The sequence below is a fragment of the Schistocerca americana genome, chromosome X (assembly GCF_021461395.2).
Source record: "Schistocerca americana isolate TAMUIC-IGC-003095 chromosome X, iqSchAmer2.1, whole genome shotgun sequence".
NCBI classification, from domain to species: domain Eukaryota; kingdom Metazoa; phylum Arthropoda; class Insecta; order Orthoptera; family Acrididae; genus Schistocerca; species Schistocerca americana.
Genome location: NC_060130.1, coordinates 728,504,961 through 728,528,753, shown reverse-complemented (window position 1 = coordinate 728,528,753; position 23,793 = coordinate 728,504,961). Strand labels below are relative to the sequence as shown.

Here is a 23,793-nt window from a genome sequence, read left to right as displayed (position 1 = left end):
AATTAAACTAGCATGTCAACAGTGCTGCACAATAAAAAGACACACTCAGAATTCTCTAAAGCATGAATACTTTCCAAAAAATGCCACACAAACTGCTATGAACTTCCCAAAACTTACACAAAGTGAAAATGGTGTAGTGTTGCACCTGTTATACAACAATTATACTACTGTGAAGTCTGGTGCCTTGGTAATGCACAGTTAAATTTTGAGCTTTATAAACGGTTTAATCCTGCAGTTGTCATACCAGAAAAATAGGCCAAAATACATTGTGATGAGAAAAGGCATACTTCTTTTTAATGTTTTTCAAGTTGTTCCAACTCCACCTCTCTTCCTAACCAGGACTTTTGATATTAACTTCCCAGAGAGTACTTAGCAACAGTACAAAGTAATAAATGATATCAGATGTAATTTGAGTACCAGTGGAATACGAGTGTATTTTACTATTTTACCCACACCTCCACTGTCGTCATCGTTTAGGGCCTTATATGCTCACATTGCAAAACCAAATTAGTTTTTTTAGGTGGCCTTCCACATAAAAACAGTTTAAAAGAGTTTTTAGAAGACTTTTTTGTAAAAATGAGCTAAAATAGCCATTCTCATCATTTTTACAAAAATGTCAACTTTGGCCTGAATTCGTGAACTATTGGAAAGTAGTAGGAGGATGAAAGATTATATTCTGAGACCTTGTACTGGCAAGTTATTTCATGCAAAGTTTCATGTTTATCCTGCAATTACTTTCTGAAATATAAAATGCCAAACTTCATATTTTTTCCAAGTATCTATTATTTAACTGACTTTGCTTCAAATTATCCATAAGAAAATTACTCAAGAAATCTTTACTACTACTTCACTTCAGAGAGCACAAAAAGTTGTACAAAACGGCCTACTTTTATTTCTTTCAAGAAAATATTGCCAGACACATTATGTCGCAAAGATGTTGAAAACTCAGGGGTGCGTTTTCAATAGCTGTGCTATAGTGTCAAACAAATGACTATAGCTCTGTTGGTATTATACTGGCGAAAGTAAAATTAAGCTAATGTTCATTGGGAATGTGTGAATTTCAGCAAAATCTGTGACGGTCATACTGGAACCTCTAGGCCACTTGGCATACAATAACCCTGTTTCCAAACCCGCTATTAAACTACATCTTCAAAAGAAAACTCTGAACTTGGAATAACAGTTGTTTCACACAATGTGCTGAGAATTTTGGCAAACACACTACAATCGGGAAATTGACATGTCTGGATGTGCTGATGGTATTCTTCTACAGCAACAGGAGCACTACCATCTCTGAAGCCATAAACATACACCAAATCTGCATAGTCTTCATCAGTATAGGTATGTGGTATTTTAGCCAGCACACTAGTTCACTCACAACATACCATGGAGAACTGTGCATTCAATGGGCTAGTTTAATGGCAGAAAGACATCTGCAGTGCAAAGAGGTTGAAAGCAACAAGATAGGTTGTGCTAGCATAAAACATCCAAGAGATGGGGTAATACAAATACATGCATCCCACAAGCCAACAAACAAATGTACATTAAATATGCTCCCAAAAACAAATATAAATGGTGTCCCATAAAGAACGCAATATTGAGACAACCGATTGCCATTGTCAATTGGCATTTGTGCATATTGTTATCAGCTAAAATGAGCAATACAAGAGGGATCAATGCATCCAGATTTTGTAGTGCATTTGAAGTATGGTGAATGTTATGCCCAGGCCGTTCGAAGACTACACGTAATTTTTGGTAGTAGGTGAAATGCGCCTAATGTGTCAACAGTGCAGAGACTGCTAAGGAAACAAGATGATATAAGATCAACAGTGAATATCTAATCACCTGGACATCCTCATTCTCGTCAATCAGTAGGGAATATCGCTCATCAGTGGGAGCATCACTAGCAGTCAAATGAAATTGATTTGCCACTGTTCTCAAAAGTTAGCCATTCTGAGAAACAGTTTGCATCAAATTTTAACAAAATATCTGCATTTGCATCCTTTTATGGCACAACTAGCACTAGAGCTGAGGCTGATGGACCATTTGAAGTGTCTTAACATTTTACCAAATAGGTATTCACAAAACAAGTATTTGATAGTGATTTTCATGAGAAAACAATCTTTAGTGATGATGCACACTTCCAGCTTGTTAACAAACAAAATTGCCAGGTTTGGGGCAAAGAGAATCCTTGCGTGGTCCGTGAAAAGTGTTTTTATCCACAATGAGTCATTTTCGGTGTGGGTTATGGGCTGGTGGACTAATTGGGCCATACTTTGAAGACGAGACTAGAAAAGCAGTGACAGTGACTTGTGATTGTTACTGCCACATGGAGAAACAGTTTTTATGACTGCAACTGCAAGAACTGAATGTGGAACACATGTGGTTCCAACCAGATGGGCCAACCTGCCACACTGCCATTTGAAACAAGGTTGCTGAGAGAAAGATTCCCTGCTCATTCCGTCTCTCGCAATGGTGAACAGAAATGACCACTGAGATCATGTGATTTGGCACCATTGCCCTTTTCGTGGAGGTGTCTCAAATCTTGTGTTTGTGAAAAATCCACAAACCATCCCTCAACTCAAGGGCAAAATAGATGTGTCATGGGTCAAAATTCAAGCGGAACTTCGCTCCAGAGACATCGAAAATTTTGTCCAAAGAGTAGATGTGTACAGACAAAGCAGTGGAGGACATTTGCGTGATGTTTTGTTTCATGTTGAATCACAGTCTTTGTTTCATACCGACATAATAATATTACCAACTTTAAATAAATTATGTGCTTTATGATTAAATTAAAAATTGTGTTCATTATTGGACACCCTATGCATTAAATGTGTTGTATCTCCTACACCATTCTGAACAGGGCATATGCCCATATGAAGTTTTTTTGCTTCTAATGCATGTTCCTGTACTATCGCTGAATACTGGCCATCTGTCCTTGGAAAACCTATACGTGTAACTGACTTTAAAGCTATTTAGAAGTTCTGCCATCTCCGCTTGTGCGAAGATCAACATTTGCCCAAGAAGTTTTTCACGATTCTCACTTTTCTTATGGAAACCCTGGGTTGTCACTGACAAACATTACAGAATCCAGTGGAATACAATCTGTGAGGCATGGTGGCAGCTGGAAGCCAGCAAATGTAATTCATTATTGGCTGGCTTACAGAAAATGATTGCCCTACAGACCCATAATCCTGGAGTCAATCGTAATTCTGGATTGCGCCAAGAACTACGTATGAGACTGTCCCAAATAATCATTTAGCACATCAAGTTAGGGATGTTCGTTGATTATAGTACTTTGGACACAAAATCAGGTAAAATACTCTTAGATATGGAAAAACCAAATAACATGGTTTCCAGAATAGATTGCACTTGCTTTGTTTCCTTCAGCAACAGGGTATAGCAAATTTTCCTGGTAAGTTCTTGCTTTGTCTGGCAGATGTACAAGTGAAACTGTACTTCATTATTTTTTATGAATCGCCAAAAATTATAGGTTAATTTCTGACTGTTCTTCCAATCTATAGTATACTTATAAAAATTCTACTCTCTCCACATTGGAGAAGATATGTAACATAAAATTTCATTAAGTAAACTTCTTTGACAAATCTTTAGTCAAAATTTTGTGCAAGTTCCACAGAATTTCAAGCAATTTTACTGAACTATGATTTACTCCAGTAAGATTGAACACCATTAACATCTGCCATTTTTAGATCTGTTATGGAAGTTAAAATATAATTTTCGGTTGCAATCTGACCCATTTTAACAAGAAAAATTATTTTTTTTGCAACATCCAGCTCAATGGAAATGGACAGGATGAAGTTAGATACAGTGGTAATTAGTAAAGTGCAATGGCATGAAGAATATACTTCTGGTCGGGTGAGTATAGGGTTATCAACATAAAATCAAATAGGGGTAATGCAGGAGTAGGCCTAATAATTAACAAGAAAATAAGTATATGGCTAAGCTAGTATTAACAGCATTGTTAACACATTACTGCAGCAAAGACAGAAACGAAGCAAACACCGACCACAGTAGTACAAGTTTGTATCCCAAATAGATCTGCAGATGAAGAGATTGAAAGATTTTACGGTGAGATAAAGGAAATTATTCAGGTAATTTAAGGAGATGAAAATTTAATTGTGATGAGTGACTGGAATTTGGTAGTAGAAAAAGAAAGAAGAAAAAATTGTAAGAGATCATGGAATGGGAGAAAGGAATGAAAGAGGAAGCTGCCCAGTAGAATTTTTCACAGAGTGTAATTTTATCATCACTAAGACTTGGTTCAAGAGAGACAAAAAAAGGTTATATACATAGGTGGTTTGATATATCTGGTGAATAAAGCAAGAAAAAATGTTTATTTTGTAAAGAATTCACCTTATTTCTGGACATCATCTCCTTTGAGGGATATACACTTCGTCCAGCGATCCTCTAGCTTTTTCACCCCTACGGAAATATACGTTCATTAAACTATGTGAAATACTCATTAACCGCAACTCATTTGATTAAAATTTCTTCTCAGCGAGCCAAAATTTCAAGTCAGTGAACATGAAAAAGTTACTTGGGGCTCAATCTGGTGAATAAGATGGATGAGGAACCAATTCAAAGCTCAATTCATACACTTTCACCATTTTTATCACAGATGTGTGGAATGGTGTATTATCCTGATGAAAGAGCATTGTTTTTGGTGCTGACCTTGGTCCTTTTTCAGCCAACGCAAGTTTCAAACGAACCAACAATAATGCATAATTGGTGTTTTGCCTTTTTCCAAGTAATCTATGGAGATTACTCATTAGAACATTTTTAAAAAAAAGAAGGTTGGTGTCACCTTTCCAGCCGACAAAACGGTCTTTGCCTCCTTCAGTGCACTTTCACCAGCCTCTGTCTATTATTTTGACTCTGGTGTGTAATGATGTATCCAGGTTTCAACAACAGTCGAAAACTGGAACAAAAAGTCTTGTTGATTACTACTAAACATTGTGCTGGAATGTTGCACTGGACGCACTTTTGGTGAACTATGAGCAAGCGCGTCACCCACCTTGCACACAGCTTCTTCATAGACAATTCTCCATGCAGGATTATTATGCTCTCACTCAGTTGAGATGCCTATAGTCTCAGCAATCTAACAAATTGTTATTCAGCAGTTTTCCATTACTGTATCACAAATTTTGTCAAAGCTTCCTTTGTGGTGACCAACTGGATAGCCAGAGTGCACCTAGTCTTTGGTGCATGTATTTAATTTTTTAAATCCAAAAGTAAATAGTCTTCAATGATGTGCAGAGTTCACTTAAACTTCATTTAAATCTGTTTTGATTTGTGCGCCGGTCCAAACCTCCAAATGAAAATGTTTCCTAACAGCATAAAATTCTGTTTTCTAAATTTTCAATCCCAGTCAACTCACTGACCAATTCAGATGGCTGTTAACAATGAACTTTACACTGCACATTGTTGAAATTATGTATACGAGCCTTGGAATAATTAAGCTTGTCGAACCATGAAGGTGCAACAAAAATGTTTCATTCTTTCATGGAAATTTACCACACTTATCAAACCACTACGTGGCTTCTCAAACTTGGAAAGAAAATTCCAGATGTGAGGAAGAAGATGGTGTCCAGAAGCTCCTTATAAATTAACTGTGAGTGGGGAGGGGAAGGAGAGGGGGGAGTATATCACAATAATGACTTTTCTTTCCTCTCAGCCAAGCTATGTATCAATAAAAGCAGTTAAGGAGTTAAAGAAGTGAAAGTTACCTATAAATTATACATAAACCAGACTGCAGTTGTTAGTAGTTTCAAAGGACATGAAAGGGAACACTTATTTCAGATGTGTGAGAGGCAGGGTTGTACCCTATCTCCAATGTTAGACTGGGCAAGCTGTGAAGGAAATAAGGAGAAATTTGACAAAGGAACTGAAGTTCATTGAGAAGAAATAAAAACTATTGAGGCTTGCTAATGAAATCCTAAGTCTGTTAGAAATGGCAAAAGGACTTTGAAGAGCAGTTAAAAAGAGAGGGCAGTGCCTTGAAGAGATATAAGATGAACAACAACAGACGCTAAACACGGGTAATGAAATGTAGTAAATTTCAAATCTAGTGATACTGAGAGAATTAGAGTAAGAAATGACACACAAAAAGTAGTAGATGATTTTTGATATGTGGCCAGCAACATAGCTCATTATGAACAAAGTAGAGGTGATATAAAATGCAGACTGGAAACAGCATGAAAAGCTCTTCTGAAAAAGAGCGATGTGTCGACATCTAAGATAGATTTAGGTATTAGAATGTCTTTTCTGGATGTATTTGTCTCTAGTGTAGCTTTGTAAGAATGTGAAATGAAGCAGTTAACACAAGAAGAGAATAGAAACTTTTGAAATGTGGTGTTATAGAAAATTGCTAAAGATTAGATGCGTAGAGCGAATAACAAATGAGGAGGTACTGTACTGAACTGAACTGAACTAGAGAGAAAACAAATTTACGATGCAATATGGCTAAATGAGGTAACAGAGTAATATAACAGTTCCTGAGATATCAAGGAATTGTCTGTTGGATAACAATGGGGAGTGTTGGAAATAAACATTGAAGAGGGAGACCAGGGCGTCCCTGACTGCAGTAGGGAGGTTCAAATGGATATAGGCTGCACAATATTTAGGCGTTTAAGATATTTGCACAGAGTGGATTAACATGGAAATTTGCATCAAAGCTGGTTTCAGGCTGAAGACACACAACACCACCACATGTAGCTTGAAACTCTCCCTACTGAGTCTTAAGCATTGTGATGGTTTCTTTAGTTTATTCACAAAATGTTCAAATGTGTGTGAATTCCTGGGGGACCAAACTGCTGAGGTTATCGGACCCTAGACTTACATACTACTTAAACTAACTTATGCTAACAACAACACAAACACCCATGCCTGAGGGAGGACTCAAACCTACCGCAGGAGTAGCCACGCAGTCCGTGACATGGCGCATCAAACTGCGCGGCCACTCCAAGCAGCGTTAGTCTATTCCCTATCAGACAATACAACTTAACATTAGTAGTTACTGAGGTCAGCAACATTAATTAGAAATGAGCAGTTACAAAGGGGAAGAAAGTTATCACAAATGTTTCCTCACGGATGGCATTACTAGTCTGATGTACAATAGTATTTGACATGTCTATACTGTGGAAGAATGCCACATTACAGAACATAATACTTCTCATTACTTGCTACTTCTCAGTATCTCCTTCCAGATTTGCTACTATTATTGTTAGACCAAAAAAATCAATTTGTGTTATTGAACAAAGCTAAATTCGAACTAACTCACAAGAGCACCTCTATGAAATCTGGATTTTTAGAACATGAAGATCATTAATATCAGTAAATTTCATTTATGTATCTATCTCAACACACTCACTGTCCTCACTCTCACAAAATCAACTGCCTCTTGGTGAAACTACTATGTTACATTACAGTAAAATTATACAATGGAAAATCCATTGTGGACTAATGACAATATTATGAAAAGGACATATTGATACCATGTAGTGATGTTGAGTCACAGACAGGCACTAAAAAGGACTGCTAAACAAGTAAGCTTTTGGCCTGAAGGCCTCCTCCTGAATTATAGATTGCGCGCACACACACACACCCACACGCACGCACGCACGCACACGAGCATGCAAATGCAACTCTCACAAACATGACCACTGTCTCTGGCTGTCAAGGCCAGACCGCGGAGACAGTGGTCGTGTGTGTGAGTTGTGTTTGTGTGTATGTTGCCTAATTCAGGAGGAGGCCTTTTGGTTGAAAAGCTTACTTGTTTAGTAGTCTTTTTGTTGTACCTGTCTACAACTCAACAAATGGCTCTGAGCATTATGCGACTCAGCTTCTGAGGTTATCAGTTGCCTAGAACTTGGAACTAATGAAACCTAACTAACCTAAGGACATCACACACATCCATGCCTGAGGCAGGATTCGAACCTGCGACCGTAGCGGTCGCCCGGTTCCAGACTGTAGTGCCTAGAACTGCACGGCCACTCCGGCCGGCTACAACTCAACATCTCCACTATATGGTGATCAGCAATCTATCCTTTTTGTAATATTGTACAGTAAAATGATGCTTGTCTTGCTGAAATCAGGCAGGATGTATATTCAGTCACTTCATATAAAAGGCTCTCTGTCCCACAAATGTCATCTCTCGCAACTAATGTGTACATTCATTGAACCTTTAATCAGTCAGCTTAACAAGTGGATCTCACTGCCATCATAACATTAATTTGGCTGTTCTGCCACATTTAATTTAAGGGGTTTTTAGGACATTATCTATGGAAAGAAACCACTTATGACACAGCACTGCTTTACTGTCCAGACACAAATAACTGTCTTAGCGTAGAAGAAATACACTCATGCACATGCTCTGTTTAACCAAATACACTAGATCCACTGTTACAAACAATTCTACACTCTGCAGGCTGAACTAAAAATTATAAAGGTAATAAACTATGCTATCTCTCATCAGATTATCCAAGGTAATTTTGATCTTTGTTATGAGAACTATGAAAATTTCTTTGTGGCTGTCATGTGTGTGTTACACATCTTTTAAGTTTTTGGTATTTGACAACAGATACAAAGCACACTGAAACACCTCACCACACCTAGGTCACAGAACATGCAATGGAGAAAGATTAGTTTGACATATTTCATAAGAAAATGCCTGCACAAAGGAATCAACATGAGTTCCAAAAACAATGATCGTATGAAACCCAGCTCGCTCTGCTCCTCCACAAGACCCAGAAACCAGTAAATATCAGTGTCTAGGTTGGAGTTGCTTGCCTTGCTAAAGGTGCTTGGTTCAGTTCTGCATTGCCATTTAATGGTCGAAATAAGACCATACAGAATATCAGACCAGCAGTGCAATTGGAGTGACGATTTCCAGCAAATAAAACACAGAATGTCATTCTAATCAGAGAGAAATCTTCAGGAACAAAAGTAACTTAAGGTTTACCCCAAGAGTGTGTTACCTAGGCAAACATTTTCACAATATATACAAATGACCTTGTGGATAACTTCAGAAGTACCATGAGGCATTTTGCATACAATGCTGTTGTTTACAGGGAGGCCGCAACACTAGAAAATTGTAACAGAATGCAGGACGACTTGCAGATGATTGACGCTTGGTGCAGTGCGTGACAACTGACCCCCAACATTCACAAATGTAATGTATTGCATAAATAACACACACACACACACACACACACACACACACACACACACACACACAATATCTAGAAGTATACATACAGAGCAATTTAAAGTGGACCACATAAAACTAATCGCAGGAAAGGCAGATGCCACACAGATTCATTGCAAGAATCCTCAGGAAATGTAGTCCATCAACAAAGGAAGTATCTTACAAAACCCTTGTTTGACCAATATTTGAATATAGTTCATCAGTATGGGATCTGTACCAAGAAGCATTCATAGGAGAAGTAGAGAAGATTCAAATAAGAGCAGTGCATTCCATCACATGTTCAGTTAGTAACAATGAAAGCATCATGAAGATGATCAATTCCAGTGGCACAGCTGCAAGAGAGGCAATGTGGTTTACAGTTAAAAGTTCCAAGGGAGTATGTTTGAGAAGAGTCTACAAATATATTGCTTCCTTCTATGTATATCTCACAAACGGCTCATGAAGATAAAATTAGAGATATCTGAGCCCACACGGAGGCTTACCGGCAGCTATTCTCCTCGCCAACCACTTCCGACTGGAACAGGAAAGGCAGGAAATGACAGTGGTACACAAAGTACCCTCTGCCCCACACAACAAGGTGGCTTGCAGAGTACAGATGCAACAATGGATTTAGAAGAGTCTGGCATATTATTTGATACACATAAAGCATATTTACAACAAGTTGAGAGCTTCACAGAGAGTGGGAGTTTAGTGTACTTTGTTAACGGTATTCATTTTGTAAATAATTTAGGTTTATTTTCAGTTTTAGGTTCTTCAGTCAGAGAACTTATCTATTTCTGAACCAGTTTCAATTTGCATAATAATGCAACAAATGATAAGAAATTCCTGGAGAATTACAGGGCCAAAGATAATATGTTCATAAAAGATGCACACACTTAAACAAAATATAGTGACTTGAAAGAGAACTACAAAACACACTATTTAGGTACCTAACACATGTGAGTATTTACATACTGACAAGAAGACTGTATCTGAAATTTACTGAGATTGATAGATCTGTAATGTAAATGTGGACAGTATGAGGACTGATGACACTACATGTACTAGAGGTCACATATGTAACCATTATAATATAAACAGCAGCACATGAAACACTTTCATTCATTAAAATTGTTGTGCTAAATACATTTTTACTGAACTAATATTCATTAATACCAGAAAACTGTATGAGAGACAAGACTGTAATAGTTGCTACACCGATAAGCCAAAACATTATGAACACTGTCCACCGTGATGGTCAATGTCACCTGATGGCGTCGCGGGCATGTGGCGTGCAAACAAAAGTATGTAATGAGAGCAGGCACCGATGGGGGATCACCCTAGCAAAGATATTAGCTGCAAATGGGGAAATCCATCGAGAGAAGTGACTTTGACAAAGGACAGATTATTATTACACAGATCCTGTGAACGAGTATCTGGAACATGACAAAGTTTGTCAATTGTTCACTTGCTACTGTAGTGAGCATCCATGGAAAGTGGTAGAAGGATAGCGAAACTATCACTGGGCATTAAATGGTTGGACATCCACGACTCTTCACAAAATGTGGTGCTCGAAGGCTTGTCTACTTGGTAAAGTAGAGTAAATGAAGATCTGTGGCATCTCTGCCACAAGAGCACATTGCTGGTACTCAAAAAAGTGTTTCGGAGCACACCATTCACTGTACGTTGTCGAACGTGGAACTCTGCAGCAGACCACCCATACATGTTCACATGTTGACCGAACGTCGACCGACACCATGAATTATGATTGCAGTGGACACCAGACCATTGGGATTCGACAGTTGACCAGTGGAAATGTGTCAGACCTACGGGTGAATCACATTTCTGTTACACTACATCGATGGTCGTATCCATATCTGCCGTGATCAAGGTGAATAGCGACTCAAAATGTGCAGGTTGCCATGGTCACAGGCCAATGTGAGCAGTGTTATACAATGGGAGACACACTCCTGTGCTTGCATGGGACCTGTGGTAGTAATCTAAGAAAAGCTAACAGCTGCGAACCATCTGTATCCCTTCACGGTTGACACCTTTCCTGACAGCGATGCCATCTTTCAGCAGTATAGTTGTCTGTGTCAGTCAGAACCCTGCTCCAGTGGTTTGAGGAGCATTATGGTGAACTCATGTTGATGTCTTGGCAACCAAATTCCTCTGATGTAAATCCTATGGAACCCATCTGGGTTGCTACAGGCATCATCATCATGTACGCAAATCAGTGGCCCATTATTTACACTAATTACATGACCTATGCATAGGCATCGAATGCCACATACCTCCAGAAACCTACCAACAAACTGTTGGATTCTTGATACTCAGAATCAGTGATTATTTCATTCCAAAGATGGACAAACAAGCTGTTAAGCGAGTCATAATGTTTTGGCGCATCAGTGCATATATACATATGACTGAAAGCAGATTACAATATCAGTCTCAACTAAAAATAAAAACATCTGTAGTAAAGGTAAAAATAAAAACAGTCTAGATCACATAAAAACATTTACTGCAATGGTGACCGCAGTTGACATTCGTCTCTCAACGGACGGTACCTGCTCTGTTCAACACCTCTGCCTGCCCCCATTCAAGAATGGTCTGAAGCTAGTCACCAAATAGACAAACTGGTCACCATTGCAATAAATGTTTTTAAGATCTAGACTTTTTAAATTTTTAACTTCAAAATTTTGCGCTAGGATGGCCATTAATGATTAAAAAATCATTAATTATGGCTTTCATTAATCTACATAAGAGACAACAAATACATTAAAATAATGTGTGCTGCCACAAAATTTTGATTCTAGGCTGTGAAACACCTCATCAAAATTGGTTTCAACATATGAAAATGTAAGCAACACACATGACTGATTCAGACAGATAACAAAATTTACAGATAACTCTGGAGGACATTGAGTACAACCCTGCAGCTTGGTGGTACCTGTAAGAATACCTCTATACTTGAGAGAACTCAGTTTCCCTGTATTATAAATACAAATGATAAAAAATCAAAATTCAGATTGAACTAATTTACATTCACACACAGAGCTATTATGTGAAAACAAAGAGCGTATGAAACAACAAACTTTGCATATGGCATCAACCTGTTTGTCCACGTCCTCCACTCGTTCCGTATCATCAGCAGTGAGTTACAACATTTATTACTGCCACAGCCCCGCAGCAACTACCACCACCACCACCACCACCACCACCACCACCACCAAAATAAAATTCTACATGGAACTTAAGTTTTGAATCAAAAAGCATTGTATATGCACAGAAAATATAAACCACAATAAAATTCTACTAAAACATCCATTTAAGTGCAGTTTGTAAAGTGCTTAATCAAGTTTAAATCAACTGTCAGGTAATTAAAGCAACAATGGTCTCATGACTAGAATACATTCATTTCAAGCAATATACGCAGATCCATCAAATTGAAACATGGTTCTATTTTGAAGCCATTAAACGATATTAACTTTGAAATATAAATATTATTTGCAACCAAAAAAGCAAAACTGTTTGTAATAAATAGAAATGTTTTCATGTAATAAGTGTTAATAATTAACAGAACTCAAACAAAGAATTCCAGTGACACAGTAACCATATAAAATGGGATCAATATTACAGAGAGCGCAAACAATTTAAGAAAACCAAAAAGCAGTGGAGAGGTATATTGGGAGAGACTAATACATTGCATCTCAGATTTTTCCCTTACATTTTAAATCTGCATTTCAATGAATTTATTATGCCAACAAATTAACAAATGAGGGATATGATGATTTGCTTCTAGTCAGCTGTTAATCTCCTATAGTATATAAATATATTTATGAACTGCTAAAATACCAAAGAATTTTGAATTGTTTTAAATTCATTCTAGGGGTTTATAGTATATAAAATGGCTTACTACGAGGTACCAAAACAGTTTTTACAAATGTCACTGTGAGGCATTGTGTACATGAAAATATTCTCTTCACTTGTGGGAACTATATTGCTAGGCATTATAGGATATGTTTATGGATTCATAAAATAGTTGTACTATATGAATTGTGTGTCCCCTTTAACAGCAGGTAAGTACCTGAATAACTCATGAGATAGTATACACATTATCATAACGTATCTAGAGGAACACCATTCACAGTTTTTGGCGTCCTCAGTAAACTAACGAAAAATACACCATTAACTTCTGTATCATAAAACCTGAGCAGGAAATGTACACAAACATTTGGCATATGACAATGAAATTAAAGAGACAATATGGGAAGACTGAAATCTTGTTTATGAAGTGGAAATTATGGCACTCCGAAAAGAAAACTCCTCCGAAATAGCTACTGCGCAAAAAACATTGAATTCTTATGGCATTTTTTAAATCCAATAAAAGTGTTTGCTGTATGTACCTTTGAACTGCAAAAAGAAGAAAACTGAAAATAAATGAGTAATGAAGACACTAGGTAAAAAGCCTTATTTGAAACAGAGCCTTTTTCTAAGAACAGCCAGAAATTAAAGATTAGAGCACAATACCATACCACAAAAATATAGTAGCAAGATTTAAATATACAGGAAAATGACATAGTTACGAAAAATAGCACACAGAGCCACACCAACTTTCACATTTTGCTAACACGCAGTAAAAGCATGCATTTTCTATTGACTCCAAACAAATTGCTCTAAAAAATAAAAACTAATAAATACAGGATATATACAACCAAACTGAAATGATGATGTATAATAAAGCCTACTACATTTTACCCCTTTAGTGCAAAGAATTACAAGCCAATGCAACACGGACAAAGCAACTGTCAACACAAGTCTCTCTGAGAGGTTAATGGTACATAAGATTTATTACAGAGGAGTAGTAACAAGATTATAAAATTGCACCCCAGATATCAATTCTAGTACTTACCGAATGATGACGTCGATGGCCTTTATAAGAGGGTCTGCGTGAATTCTGACGAGTTAGTGAAGAATGACGCACCTACAAGGTGCAATTTGGCAGCACAAGATAGATGTAAAACATGTATCAAAAAGACAAGAAAACATATGTTCTAAGCCATGAAAGTATGTAAACATATAAAAAGAGAGATACTCATGAAGGAGATTAAAAACTTCAGAACTGAAAAGCAGAAAAATGGTCTAATAAAAATGTCTGGTCAAAAGAAAATGAAATCTAAAAGCAAATTAAAGGCACATTATATTACAACAAAAGAAAGATGATTATGGGGTATGGAGAGAAATGGTTGCAACAATTTTTTTAATGGCTACTCTAACAAATGCATAAAAATTGTGAAACAGATCATGCTACTCTTGTCACAATTATCTATACTTTTATTACCTAAGATCAACTTAATGAAGCAGCTCTTCTTTCATACATACATTCATTCACTGACATTAACTGCACCTCCACCTCTCATTTCCACAAAGCAAAAATGATTATAAGATGTTCTCATGACTGCACAAAATAAAATGAAAGTATTTGGTAACAAAATTAAAAGGAACACTACATAAAGAAAGACCACACTACAAAACTGATTGCACCAAAATTACAACTGAACACTGACAGTTGATCTCCAAATAATATCTTCTAAAACTTTTGTAAAACAAAAAAATAAAATGTGTCAGTATCACCAAATGTTGCAATATCTTAACAGATGTTAAAATAAGCAAGACATTTTACTGAAAAGTACAACAACAAAAAAGAACTGAAAAAGAACAAAAAGAAGTGATATTAAGATATGTAAACTTACAGAAGCTCCATCTAATAACCATTATAAATAAGTGAACATTCATTCAAACAAGTTATGAATTGACTTTAATGTTAGACTGTGTTAATGCACACAGTTTGGAATGTTCATAGGTGTAACACTGTGAGACAAAAGTTCACAAAACTGCTTCAGAGAATTAGCAATTATAGGTTTGGTAAAACACCTACAAATTTACAAATACGAGTTGCAGGAGATGTTCTCAAACATCTGAAAATCTCTTTACTATTTTAATTTATTTTGAAGACAATGAGTAGCATCCCTACGGAAAGAGATCCTTCCATTCCCTTCAACGCATATAGGAAAATATCTAACAAGAAAACAATTTCATCTTACAAGACCATTTCACTGTACATCAAACTTTTAAAGCAGTTTCTCAAAACTGCTACTTCTGTACATTTTAATTTCACCTGTATCATACATTTACCCCTTCCATCACTATTGCACACCAAATTATGCTTTGAACTGATGTCTTGTTTGTCAGTCTACCCATGGAGAAAATTATTTTCTGCAGCTCCATTTTCCACGAAAAGGACAGAACAGCAGCCTCCCGAATCAACTTTATTCTACTACACAGAATTCCGATAGTGATCCACAAAAGTTACAACAATTCAGTAAGAAGTTAGTGCTACTACATATTCTACAAATTATGGAACAAAATTAATGGTGAAGGTTCTTTAATGCCTTAAATAATGACAGTGCATGTAAGTGATATAAAATACATACCTAATAAACAAAGGAAGGATAAAATATACAATTCAGTAAAATACATTTCGTACTCTCAATGCAAAAAATTAAAATTTGTCCTGTTACATGAGAAGAATGTTTAAAAAATAAACACTTTCACCATCTGTCATGATAACTACAAACATTAAATCAAATACATCTGGGTTATGATTAAACACAATGATATTCATTTAATCATTAATGATTTGTACAAAGGTCATAACACTGTGAAACTAAAAGTCTTAAAAAAATGAAAACAAAATTGGTAATTTTCATAATTGATGGCATGTCTTCGGAACAGTGATCTCTTTCACCAGTTTAAATAAACACCATCTGGATCACAGCTTCTCATTACTGACTACTGGTTTCAATCAGTGCTGCAGATCACCTTCACATCTGCATCACAATGTGCAGTTTGTCAACAGTGGTGTTGACAAACTTCACTAGTGGCATCAGACCTGAAGGTGATCTGCATCATAGATTGAAACTGGTGGTTGGTAACAAAAAGTTGTGATCCAGATGGTGTTTGTTTATTAATTATAAATAAGTATTCCCTTTACTTTTTAGTTTTCTAAATCTATTAGTAATTTATCTAAAAAGAAAGATGATGAAACTTACCAAACAAAAGCGCTGGCAGGTCGATAGACACACAAACAAACACAAACATACACACAAAATTCTAGCTTTCGCAACCTATGGTTGCCTCGTCAGGAAAGAGGGAAGGAGAAGGAAAGACAAAAGGATATGGGTTTTAAGGGAGAGGGTAAGGAGTCATTCCAATCCCGGGATTGGAATGACTCCTTACCCTCTCCCTTAAAACCCATATCCTTTTGTCTTTCCTTCTCCTTCCCTCTTTCCTGACGAGGCAACCATAGGTTGCGAAAGCTAGAATTTTGTGTGTATGTTTGTGTTTGTTTGTGTGTCTATCGACCTGCCAGCGCTTTTGTTTGGTAAGTTTCATCATCTTTCTTTTTAGATATATTTTTCCCACGTGGAATGTTTCCCTCTATTATATTAGTAATTTAGGTAGAATTAAAATTTCAACACTTACTCTTGGGAAAGGGTCAATCAACTTTGTGCGTTCTCTAGGCTTTCTAGCTGATTCTGGTGAACAAACCGCCACAAGAGGTAGTTTGTAAGACTCATCTTTCAGTTTTGTTACAATATCATTTATTAACTCAATGAGGAGGTCAGAATGGTGCTTTGGCAGCAGATTTTGCTCCACCTAAGCAGAAAAGTAACATTTTGATTTACAAAACCAAACAATAACATCTTACACACACACACACACACACACACACACAGGGCAATGCACATACACTGATTGTGGCAGTACCGCATGTACATGGTATAAAAGGGCAGTGCATTGACTGAGCTGTCATCTGTACTCAGGTGATTCACATGAGAAGGTTTATGATGTGATTATGGTCATGTGAAGGGAATCAATATATTTTGGATGCAGAATGGTAGTTGTAGTCAGATGCTTGGGAAATTCCGGGAAATTCCATTCCGGGAAATTCCATTTCGGAAATCATTAGGGAATTAAATATTCTGAGATCCAAAGCATCAAGAGTATGCAGAGAATACCAAATTACAGCCATTACCTCTCACCAAGGACAACACAGTAGCCAATGGCCTTCACTTAATGAACGAGAGCAGTGATGTATGCATAAAGTTGTCAGTGCTAACAGACAAACTGCGTGAGATAACCACAGATACCAATGTGGCACGTACAACGAACATATCCGTGAAGACACTGCGGTGAAATTTTGCATTTTATGGGCTATCGCACCAGATGACCGACGCAAATGCCTTTGCTAACAGCACATTGCCTGCAGCTCCTGTTCAGAGCTCAAGACAACGTCGATTGGACCCTAGACGACAGGAAAACTGATCAGGTCAGACTAGTCCCGATTTCAGTTGGTGAGAGCCAATGGTAGGGTTCAAGTGTGGCACAGGTTGTCAACAAGGCACTATGCAAGCTGGTGATGGCTCCATAATGGTGGGCCGTGTTTACATTGAATGGATTGCGTTCTCTGGCCCAACTGAACCAATCACTGACTGGAAATGGTTATGTTTGTCTATTTGATGAGCGTTTGCAGACGTTCATGGACTTCATGTTCTCAAACAAAGATGTAATTTCATCGGACCACAGTTGTTTGCAACTGGTTTAAAGAACATTCTGGACAATTTGAGCATATGATTTGGCCATCCCGATCACCTGACACAAATCTTGCAGCACGGCTCAATATTTATGCAGGGAACTTCCAACGACTTATTGAGTCCATGCCATGTTCAGTTGCTGGACTCTGCTGAGAATAAGGAGGTCTGACACGATATTAGGAGATATCCCATACCCTTTGTTACCTCAGTGTATGTAACTGGACGATCAATAATCAAAACCAAACATGGATGAACCAGCCACTCTGTAACATACTAAAAGCTCAATATGAAAGCTTACGCGGGAGTGCAGACTGAACACAAAACCTGATAACGTCCAACATATTTATCTGTCAACTGAAACAGAGGGCAGATTACAATGCAACATTATTGCCACCTTCTTAGCAGAATATAAGAAACACAATGCAAGAATGTGCAACACTGAAATGTTTTCCTCACAGACATCACAAATGGATGGCGCAGCCTGCAATAGCAGACAACTGTGTGTGAGGGGCCTCTGTTATATAAGGAGACAGGTTACGTAACTTCTTTCCTTGCTGGTGATTGGAAGGGGAACATAACACTGGATTGTTGCTTTCATCATGCAGCTTGTTGCCCCTCACTTCCAGCCATGTTTCCTCCCATTTACGCGATAGCCTGAGGTGCTGCCGCAACACTTAAGTCTTTCATCTTTTTGAGACCACCTTATCGACTGCATCATATTACACATTTCCGCCTTTCTCCGTGTTTTCTGGTCCCCCATTGTTTTAGTAGTAGGAGGGAGTCCTATACATTTTGGACCATTTTCTCTCCTAGGTGGACCTGCTCTAGGGCTTGAAGATACTAGTGGAACCTGTTCCCTCTATCACACCTCATCTGCTCCATTAATTTTACGTTATCTACAACCTAACATTATGCATTAGAGCACTTTATCCACGTGGCAAGCCTGCTCAAGTAGTGCTCGCTGCCCATCACTTGCTTTACATGTGTTGTGGAAGCACACAGCCACAAGTTTATGCGCTTGATGTCACGCAGACTGCATTCACAGGACAGCATTCACAGGACAGCCCTGCCATGCAGCTATGGGAACACTATACACCTTTGTTACTATGTAGAGGCACTAATGGGCCTAGCAAGTGTTGAATGCATTTAAAATTAGAATTTCTTTTTAGCTGTCGATTTGATATCTTTTCTACAGAGACTGCATACGCTCCATACCTTATATTCACCAAATATTACCACAGCGACTGAGATTGATTACGTATAATGAAAATGAAATCGATAATTGAATACTGGATGTCACTGATGGTTTTTGGCTTAGCTGTGGAACAGTATATTTGCATAAATGAATAGCTGATGAGATAATGCTCACATTCAGTTAACAGCTAGAATTGCACTGACATTGATACTATTTCTGACAGAACAAATGAAACATATTTTCATTGAGGGGCATGACAACTGATTACAACTGTCAATTTAGTTTATAATCAACAAAAAACTTCAATCCAGCAATACTGTATAGGCTCTTGTGAGTAAATCGGGGAAGTGAATTAACAGGACTTATTACAGTTCACATTATCAATTCCACTGACTGGAAAGATGAAGGAAGAGCAAGGCATAGTGGCAAGCAGAGATGGATTTTATTTGAATACATTTCTGCCTGGATAATCATCTGAATAAACAGATCATTCAAATAAGTCTATTCACTAATAAAATACGCATGGGGAAAGGGGTTATTCCATCTGTGAATAGAAATAATTATCCGTTACTTATTATTCACGACTTAAATAATGAATAACGTAGCATACTATTGCATTTTCTTTGTTTACTTCTTGCACAGGATTCTACAATGTATGTTACCTTGGATCTATGCAGTTTCTATTTGATACATAACTTATTAATGGTTAGCACAGAAATGTGCCTCAGTGTGCACACAAGTGTCAAGGTAAGTTATTACACTTTATAAAGCTGAAGAAGCTAGGTGAGAAAGGTACACATGGTGAATGTAAAGAGGAGCTATAGGGGAGGTTGAAAAAGTGGATTTGTTCCAGACTTCAAAGCTGTTGTTGGTTCTTTCATCTCCAATAATGAGAAAAATTGCCAAGTCAAGTTGTATCATGTTTTGGAGTACATGTTGAATTGCAGGCCCCCCTCCAACTGCTTGTACAAGTTGATTCATAAGTGGGAGGAAGACAAAGACACACAGGATGCTTAGTAGGGCACAGCACATCTGTACTTGCATTACAGCATAACAAATACAACAAAAAACTGCTTTGCAGGCAGATGGCCTTAGCAGTTACACTATCAACTCCGCGCAATTCAACTAAATCTGCACTTGACAGCACTCCCCTCCCCCCCCCCCCCACACCCCCCCCCCCCACCTTCCCGCTAACATCTGGAAGCACTCAATGTAAATATCCTAAGATGATGAGAATGCAGCCAACAAAAACGATTAATTTGCAGTAACTTCCTTCACTGCACCAATACTGCTAAAACTATCAGATGTGTGTGCCTCATTCATATAATTATGCAATTTGTTCGTGTCTGCAGTGCTACAAAATGAGTGAACCAAGTAAGAACTTATTGGTTGCTAATGACTAATATCAACAGACTAGCTCTAAAATCTTCTAAACATTTGTGGAATGTTGCTGGATATCCAAAGTTACCCAAAAGTGTTTCAGTATCAACTCAGTAATTTTTCTATTGGAAAATAGAATAGTTTTACAATCGAACATGCGTCTATGCAGTTACACAGAGCTTTGAGGCTGAATAATTTCGGAAGAGACACTTTGTCTAGGGTTTATAATATTGCAGCACATTGCAACTTTATCAAGAAAGTGTCAGGACAGAACCGGACGACTTTATCCGTCTTTAAACACCAACCGTGATTATTGCAGCAATGCCTTGCCCACAATTTAAAAATAAATAGTTCACCTGTATTGCTCTCTATGACCAAGGGAGGCTTACAAAAGAACACATAATGATAGCAGCCAAATAAATGTCGAAGAAACTGAGTCACGAGTTTCAAATCATGCAACAGTAAAAAACAAAATTTATTTTGAGAGTGATCTGGGAACTGAAACTAATGTGGGATCACAACGAAGTTGCCAGCCAAAAACTACAACAGCATTGATGATATCTCAATTTTCGCTCAAGAAGGTTCTGATCTGAAACTCTTACACCATTATCCTGAAATAAAGACAAGTTCACAAGATTAAGACACCAATATCCTCTGTGAGTGTGTAGGACATATTTTCTTTAGTTTGTTGCAATGGCAAATCTTTAAAAATTAAATAAGCTTCCTGCGGAGATGTTTGGGGGGAAAAAAAACACAGTTGTTCTGAAAATGAATTGAAAAGCAACATAAATTACACTTGTTTAACAAATGACAAATAACTGGAGCAATAAATTTCCTTGGATTGCAGATCTATCTATTACTCCTAACACTTTTTATTCACAGATGACAAATGTTTTTATTCATGTAAATGAATAATACTCTGAATTTTTGTTATTCACAAATAACAATATTGCCCAACTCTGGTGATAAGAGAAGTGCATCGCACATGTGCATGCTGCAAATTTACAGGCTATGAGGACGTGATCATGAGCGTGTGGCACCTACACGGCCGCGGACAAATGCTCACTTAGCTGGATTATTGCATCTGTCATTTTCAGAAATTTCTGCCAAGGTATACAAAGTGTCATTTTTTCTCTCATATAATACAGCTGCATGTAGACCATTTGGATGGGTTGTCTGCATTAAGGGCTCTGTTGTACACTGTAAATGTATCTGCTAGGTGGGATATAAAGAGACAATCAGGAAAACCACTGAGTAGCCACAGTATTTACCCTATTTTGACCTCTCCATATACGTGACGTTAAAACTGTCAGTAAGGTTATTAAAAAATGAGCTAATAACAGCATTTGTAATCAAAGGTTTGGCTTCATATCTATTCATACTTCGTAGCTTTCATAATATATTCCTAATATTTTTATTGTCCTCCCCATCCCTCACAACTCCTACTTATCCACCACATGGTCTAGAGCAGGGGTCTCCAAACATTTTAGCCTAGCCTAAGGGTCACACTGGCTTGTCCACTAAGCCCCAAGGGCCAAGATGTAGCTACAGTGTGTCTAAGTTTTCTCGACGCCTGATATTCTAGTACTGCTTGGAACTCCTCGGTACAACTCAGAATTTTTTTTACCCTTACCACTGCCACCAACATTTACAAGCAAGGCATAGCAGTAGTTATTATGCAGTGAATTGCTTATTGTTTTACTTTGAGCTGTGGCCTTAATTTCATTTCATATACACTGCTACACATAAACACCACTCACGAAGGCCACTGAATGTGCTTTGATGAAACCTTGTTACTTCTGTGCATTATTAACATCACCACAAGTGGTCGGAACATAGCGCGAACTGCATATGGTATCAGCATTACAGTACATCTTCTCACCACAATATTGCTCACCATACGGCGGCAATAGCAGTTACCCTTTCATTCCCTGCGGTCACTGCCGGCAAGGTTCAAGAAAATTACATAGAAAAACCACTCATATTAAATCAATTTCTTCAAAAAATTGTTTTGTTAGTCTCAACTGAACAAAAAATGTTACACACCAAACATCCAGTCAGCAACCAGAGACCATTTCCTCTAGATCTCACAACTGAAAGTTTGACTACTTTAAAAAAAATTTTTTTGGGTCTTGTTTTACTGATTTTGATGTTATTGCATACAATATCAATATTTATAGAAACACTTTTATTGTCAATAAAGAAACACTCACCCTAGAGCTTCAATTGGAAATGGCTGACTTCCTGTGTGGCAATTTTTATAAAGATTAAATATTTAAATTCAACATCGTTGAGTCTTTCACTGACACAGTTTGATCAGTTGCATAATTTCCCTCATGGCTTTTTTTACTGCTTTTGTCACTACTTAACTCTTTGAAAAAAAACATTCACTCACTGTGCGACTCATTCATTATTGGAGGTGCTTGATTAGCAAGGTTTGACTAATATACAGCAGGCTGGATACAATCATGTCTGACCCATTACTGCAGGCCAGACTGTCGATGTTTGCAGGCCAGTGTTGTTCCGCTGGCTGCAGTTTGGAGGCCCCTGGTCTACTGCATGTATTTGTTACAGAGGACCTGCCCATTCACCCAGAGCTGTATGTTTGTTGTTGAATGCTCAGGTAACTGACAATCATTTTTCTATTGTACTTTTATTCCAGTGGTATCTATTCTAAGCTAGAAATATATAAGTTAGTTAGTTTCATGTTCCATGAATCATTTATATGATAAATCATAATGCTGTAAAATAAGACATTTTATATTCACATTGCAAATTAATTTGTAAATCTGTCTACTTACTGAAAATTTAGAAGTGGTTGTTTTCTAATGTACAGGTGTGAGATAGTAATTTCTATTCACTACCTTTTACACATCACAATAATAAAAACTACTACTATAGAATAAAAGGTGTTATCAAGAAGAAACTTTTTCACTTTGTTTCCAGATCTTACTTTGCTGTCTGTCAAATATTTTATACCACTTGGTAAGTTATCAAAAATTTTAGTTGCAGCATTGTGCATCCCTTTTGTGCTGAAGACAACATTAATGTGGGTAATGAATGTCTCTTTTCTTTGTGGTACTGTAATTATGCACACCACTGTTCTTTTTCAACTGCAATGGATTATTTACAACAAACTTCATGGTGAGGGTATAAATGTATTGTGAAGCAGGGTCAGAATGCCCATGACTCTTTCTTAAAGAGTAGTTATCCAAGAACATTATTCCATATGATGTTATTGAATGAAAATATGCAAAATATGTTAACTGACTGATTTGTCTCTTCCCAAGATCTGCAATGATTCTAATTGCAAATGTGGCTGAACAAGTTGGTTTAGCAGTTCCAAGCTGTGCTTTTTC

At 37.4% G+C, this 23,793-nt stretch overlaps 1 protein-coding gene across 2 annotated transcripts in view; it reads right to left on the bottom strand.

The window, feature by feature from the left end:
• Window positions 1-23,793, bottom strand: part of LOC124556848 — a 332,788-nt gene that overhangs the window by 134,579 nt on the left and 174,416 nt on the right. The window contains exons 16-17 of one of the 2 annotated variants that reach the window (XM_047130867.1): window positions 16,748-16,921; window positions 14,115-14,186 (exon numbers count right to left, since the gene is read on the bottom strand). In XM_047130867.1, the coding sequence (XP_046986823.1) occupies window positions 14,115-14,186; window positions 16,748-16,921 (246 nt within the window). The remainder of the gene's footprint in view (window positions 1-14,114; window positions 14,187-16,747; window positions 16,922-23,793) is intronic. The other variant, XM_047130868.1, reaches the window with a different exon arrangement.